At 41.4% G+C, this 5789-nt stretch overlaps 1 protein-coding gene across 1 annotated transcript; it reads right to left on the bottom strand.

The window, feature by feature from the left end:
- Window positions 1-2147: 2147 nt before the first annotated feature.
- LOC127494345 (microfibril-associated glycoprotein 4-like) lies at window positions 2148-5518 on the bottom strand. The gene is made up of 5 exons (XM_051860151.1): window positions 5390-5518; window positions 5097-5306; window positions 4794-4890; window positions 2848-3015; window positions 2148-2646 (listed from the first exon to the last, which is right to left on the bottom strand). Exons 1-5 carry the CDS (start codon window positions 5393-5395, stop codon window positions 2390-2392), a joined length of 738 nt encoding a protein of 245 aa, XP_051716111.1. The 5' UTR covers window positions 5396-5518; the 3' UTR covers window positions 2148-2389.
- Window positions 5519-5789: the final 271 nt, after the last annotated feature.

Raw genomic sequence — 5789 nt, 5'->3', positions numbered from 1 at the left:
CCAAGCTAAAAAAGGCCATTATATATACATTTTCAACCTCTCATCTCCAATCCAACCATACCAAACCGTCTTAGCATATCTCAAGTTCAGAAACGCCCAGGCTAAATCTCCTCTTGAACCTCTTTTCATCGATGCTTCCAATAAACCTGCTACACGTTTCTGGTTTCAAAAACACCTCAAATCAGTTCTCCAGCAATCCGGCATCTAAGCGCAAAATTTTTCCAGTCATTCATTCCGCATCGGGGCAGCAACATCAGCAGCCCAAAAAGGCCTCTCCCAGCAGCAGATTCAAGCTCTAGGAAGATGGTCTTTAGATGCTTTCCAAAGCAACATCAGGACCAACCGTTTCCATATCAAAAAAGCCCACCAAACCCTTATCGGACGATAACCTCATTAAAAAAAAAAAACAGCCGATGCTGCGAGTCTCGATCTCCCATCGCAGCGAGAGCCCTCCCGGTCAGCTTTCATCCTTTTATCCTTTCTCTGTCGGGCTAGGCTTACCCGTCTGACACAGTTAGTCTTGATCTCCCGTCTGATGCAGCGAGAGCCCTCCCGATCAGCTTCCTTGTAGATATCCTTCTTCGTCCGGCGAGGCTTACCCGTCTCACGCCGCGAGCATTGGTCTCCTGGAGACTCGGTCTCCCTTCAGACGCAGCGAGAGCCTCCCGGTCGATCTTCAATGCTTACCTTCAGCCTGTCCGCTAGCGAGGCTTACCCATCCGATGTTATGAGCATTGGTCTCCTGGAGCCTTGGTCTCTCATCGAACTCCCGAGAGCCTCCCGGTCAGTGCTCATTCTCTCCTCGTCCGGCGAGGCTTACCTGTCCGAGGCCCTGAGCATTGGTCTCCTGGAGCATTGGTCTCCCGTCGGATGCCGCGAGAGCCTCCCGATCGAACCTCTGCACTTTATTTTCTGCCTGTCTGCTAGCGAAGCTTACCCGTCTGATGCCATGAGCATTGGTCTCCTGGAGCCTTGGACTCCAGTCAGATGCTGCGAGAGCTCTCCTGGCTGGGCATTCCAATTCCGTCCACCCCACTATCGACCAATATTTTTCGATTGGTCGGTCGTTCCGAAACTTCAGTCGGTAGGGCTCACCCATTCGATGCCGTGAGCCTTGGTCTCCCGTCGGACGTAACCAGAGCCCTCCCGATCGGGCGCTCCAAATCACGCGCTCCCTGTCAATCGGCGGGTAGGGCCCGTCCACCCGGCGATGCACGATCCCGTCAGAGGCAACACGGACCCCCCCGGTCGGACAGTTTAAATCATACTGCTCCTCATTTATCGGCCGGTAGGGCTTTACACATCTGATACAACGAGCATTGGTCTCCCGGAGCCTTGGTCTCCTATCAGATGTTGCGAGAGCCCTCCCGATCGGTCGTTCCAAATTTCAGCTACTCATCGTTTGTCGGCTAGTAGGGCCCGTCCGCCTGGTACAGTGATACGCTCCTGTCAGTGGCAACACGGGCTCTCCTGGTCAAGCGACCAGGCTTCTTGAAATGCCAGTCCGCCAATTCTCGGTGTCTTTTGGGGTCTTTAGTCTGTCGGCTGTCCTTTTGCTCTTTTGCTTTTTGGGGGGAGTACTCTGGGTTCAGGCCAAAATTCTCAGCTCGGAGCTCTCCCCCTGGACAGCACGCCAAATACGCATTACTTTTCTCTATCTAATTATATGTATATGTGAACTCGTGAAATTATGTTTTATTAACAAAATTCGGGAGGAGCAGGTGCAGATAATTAGACTAATTATCACAGGTGGAAAGCATTCAGCTAATCAACCAACGGAGGTATATATATGGCAGACTTACCTCTGTTCGATTGACAGTTTATCAGCATCCCTCCACCACCCCATCTCCTCACTTCTAATTCTATCTCTCATAACCACATCCGGGGGGAGTACTCTGGGTTTGGGCCAAAATTCCGAGCTCAGAGCCCTCCCCCTGGACAGCATGCCAAATACGCATTACTTTTCTCTATCTAATTATATGTATATGTGAACTCGTGAAGAGGTCTTAATCTGACCTTCATTAAACCTGCAGAAACCCTGAATAAACTATTTTCCTAAATTATATATGAAGCCCACATGAGTATTGAGTATTTAGTTGATTAATACGTAAAAAACACAAAAACAACATATTGCTTTGAGAATAAACTTTATTGCTTCAAAATCAAAGCAGACAAAGCAAGTAGAAAAACTCATGAACCCAGTTTCAACACATTTGTATTTAAAAGGAAAATGGATGTCAAATTATTATTATTTTATGTGCAATTTTCCCTCACTGAAAGCTGATGGGACATGCTGGTCACCATATTTTAAGAAAGATCCACATGAATGCATAATAGTTGTGGATATATGTGCACAAGCTGCAGTCGTGAAGCATTTGTAACCCCTGGTCTACATCACACGTCTGATCTTCATGGTGATGGACTTCAGAGATTTCCAGCTGTTCTTCCAGTGGTACCAGTTGACTGCAATTTTAAAACTGCTAAGATCTTTCCCCCACAAATACAGACCAGTGGGGTTTGTGTCATAGCATTCTTCGTACCAAAACCCTCCTGATTTATCTACAGCACAGCTACCACCGCTCCAAACGTCTTGGTCATTGTCAAAGGTGGAAAATTTCATTCCATTGTGCTTATTCAAAGAGTCCCCTGCAGAAACAAGAAACTTCATTATAGAAACACTTTCATCTAAAATAAAATGACTTTAAAATAAGTCATTTAAAAAAAAAAAAAAAAACATGGTTAAAACATTCTCTTCCTCCTTCATTACAATAATCTAGTTTGTGTAGATTCATCATTAGAGTCACACAATTGAAAACTGGAAAATTAAACATTTGTAGATAGTTTTACCTGCTCCTCCATCTACAAAGCCGCTGACATGCAGTTTGTACCCATCAGCCTCAGAATCCACAGAGAAGGACTCGTACACAGCGTAAGCCTTCGTCCCATCAAAGTCCTCCAGATCTACTCTCAGTTTATACCGATTCCTGCGTGTCAGCAGGTGAATAAACTCTAAACCTGTTAAAAACATGAAATGAAACCAGTTTAGGCTAACTAATGCCCAAATAAATCTGCATTTATACTATGGTCCAGATTAAGGGAAGTTTAGGTAACGCTTTAGATTACAGCCCTGAAAGTACTGCATAATTACAACGAATTTACAGCGTAACTTTCGATAATTATAGAGTACCTATAAAGTAAGTACGTGTAAGTATAGGGGAACAATATGTAAAGTCTTGGGAATAAAGGGGGAACAACCAGGAAAATAACAAATTATTTATACTGTAAGTATTTTAGAACTAAGGGGTACTTATACTATTATGATAGACAACAATCTTATGTTTGGGAGCAATTTAGCGAGTACATACACTGATTAAGTTGTTTCAAGGCAAGTAGAAAGAACTATTGCAATCTTTTTTAATACATGGGGAAATATACTTTTGTTTCATGTAGTTACAGGGTAAGTAATAAAAAAATAAACAAAACGCAAACAATCTGATTTCACTGACTCGGAAACATTTATTTGAAAAACAACTTAATTAAAAACAGGTCTACAACACTTATTATTCATTTTTTTAAAATCAGCTTTTCATTTCAAATTCTAAAGTCCTGACAGAAAGTAACACGTTTTGTTCCTTTTTTTTTGTTGTTGTTGTTGTTTCTCTTGCTTGGCTTCCTCCTCCTCTTGTTTCTCATCTGATGAATCTTAAGAAGGAATCCCATTAAAAGAAAATACAGTACACCCAGAAATTTTCTCATGGTTTAGGCTATTCATCTTTTCGCTTCCAACTGTCACCAGCGCCTGCATGAGAGTCGACTTTGCGTTCGAAGCATATTGTGATGAGCAACGTGAAGCTTTCATGACGTTCTCGCGGGAGATTCATGTGAAACTCACGTGAGAACTGCCGTCTGTTATTCTGTCTTGTTTGTTTCTCATTATCATTATCTGTTATTCTGTGTATTTTGTTGTGAGCATTAATAAAAAAAATAAAAAAATAAATAAAAAACTGATGGCATCCGACATCCGTGTGACTTTTTGCGCGAGTTTCTTGGCACGCTTACGTCACGCTTCAAGTTACGTCAAGCATGAACTCTCAACCCTCTCATGCACGCGCAGGTGACTGTTGGTCGAAAGTTTAAAATTTTTAAATATTTGGTATTTTTCTTACAAATACGAGCCCGTTTAATACAGAATAGCAAATGATGTTGTAACTTTAAATCTGTTTTGAAATAAGTTGTTTTTCAAATAAAGGTTTCTGAGTGATAACAGATTGTTTGCGATTTTTTAATTACTTACCCTGTAACTACATGAAACAAAAGTATATTTCCCCATGTATTAAAAAAGATTGCAATAGTTCTTTCTACTTGCCTTGAAACAACTTAACCAGTGCACTTTCTCGCTAAATTGCTCCCAAACATAAGATTGTTGTCTATCATAATAGTATAAGTACCTCTTAGTTCTAAAATACTTACAGTATAAATAATTTGTTATTTTCCTGGTTGTTCCCCCTTTATTCCCAAGACTTTACATATTGTTCCCCTATACTTACACGTACTTACTTTATAGGTACACTATAATTATCAACAGTTACGCTGTAAATTCGTTGTAATTACGCAGTACTTTCCGGGCTGTAATCTAAAGCGTTACCGAAGTTTACACAACAACATCTTTTTATTTTCCGTTTTTTGCATTCATATGGATCTGCAGAAATGACTAAAAATGCTTTATTATGCTACCCCTTAAAAAGCCCCTTAACATGTGTCTGGTGAGCTCAAAACATCACAAAAACACTCACCCAGCCAGTATTCGCCTTCTTTATTACCAAAACCCCGTTTATAACTGTCCCATGGCCTAAAGAAATTCACCTCGCCGTCCATTCGCCTGAGAATCACCTGAAACATTCAGAAATCATTCATTCATCAATTTTACATCATTCATCTTTTTAAATTAAGATGTTCAGGGTGTGAAGCATTAAAAAAAGCTTTTATTTTTAAAGTTGACAGGCTTTCTTTAGCAACAAATGTAAATTCTGTTGGGTGCAGCTGCTAATAAAATAAGGTCTCAAGATAAAACACTGTTGCTCAAATTGAACACTTACTGTCCAGTGGCCTTTGCTGTGATTTTCTCCGCTGGGGACCATGTCACAGTAGACCTGCACCGGTCCATCTATTGAGGAGACGGCGTACACACCACTGCTGGTTTTCCCACTTGAATAAACATCAGAGCAGTCAGCGACAGGAAGACAATTAGAGTTGACCACTTCAGTCCCCATCAACACGGGAAACACCGCGGACAAACACAGCAACACCTGAGAGAGACACACAACTCAAGATCTGCTGATGTTTGATGTCTGACAAAATCTTACTTACATTCTTACACACAAAAACTCACAATCATGTTTGCGAAGTTTCTTCAGAGGTCCAGCTCAGAGGATTCAGTGGGATTTGCACCTGAAATACAGTTTGGACAAATAAAATCCTTGTTGCTACGACATGAACGGAATGAATTTCCTGACAAATAAAACTCACCGTATCAGTGAGTGTTCAGGCAATAGATGCATCTTTAAATATCCTTCTGATTGTCAGGCTCCTCCTCTGTATCTGGCATTTACAAAATCAAAATCAAAAAAAAAAAAAAGGGGAGGAGAATTTTGACCATTTCATTTTGTTTTGCAACCTGCTTTATCATCACTGGAGGAATGAAAATATACATTTATTTCAAAACTTGTAACATTTCATCATCATTTCAATGAAACATCTTTCCAAGCAGTACTACTGATGGAGCTGCTGTC

The sequence above is a fragment of the Ctenopharyngodon idella genome, chromosome 14 (genome assembly GCF_019924925.1).
Source record: "Ctenopharyngodon idella isolate HZGC_01 chromosome 14, HZGC01, whole genome shotgun sequence".
NCBI lineage: Eukaryota > Metazoa > Chordata > Actinopteri > Cypriniformes > Xenocyprididae > Ctenopharyngodon > Ctenopharyngodon idella.
Note: the sequence above shows the minus strand (reverse complement) of the source record. Positions and strands in the feature narration are given on the sequence as shown.

Excerpts from the sequence above, each read along its gene's own strand:
- LOC127494345 (XM_051860151.1), bottom strand. Across the intron at positions 4,891-5,096 it reads ACAGCAAAGGCCACTGGACA|GTGATTCTCAGGCGAATGGA; the intron begins GTAAGTGTTCAA and ends TGAATGTTTCAG. Across the intron at positions 3,016-4,793 it reads AGAAGGCGAATACTGGCTGG|GTTTAGAGTTTATTCACCTG; the intron begins GTGAGTGTTTTT and ends TGTTTTTAACAG.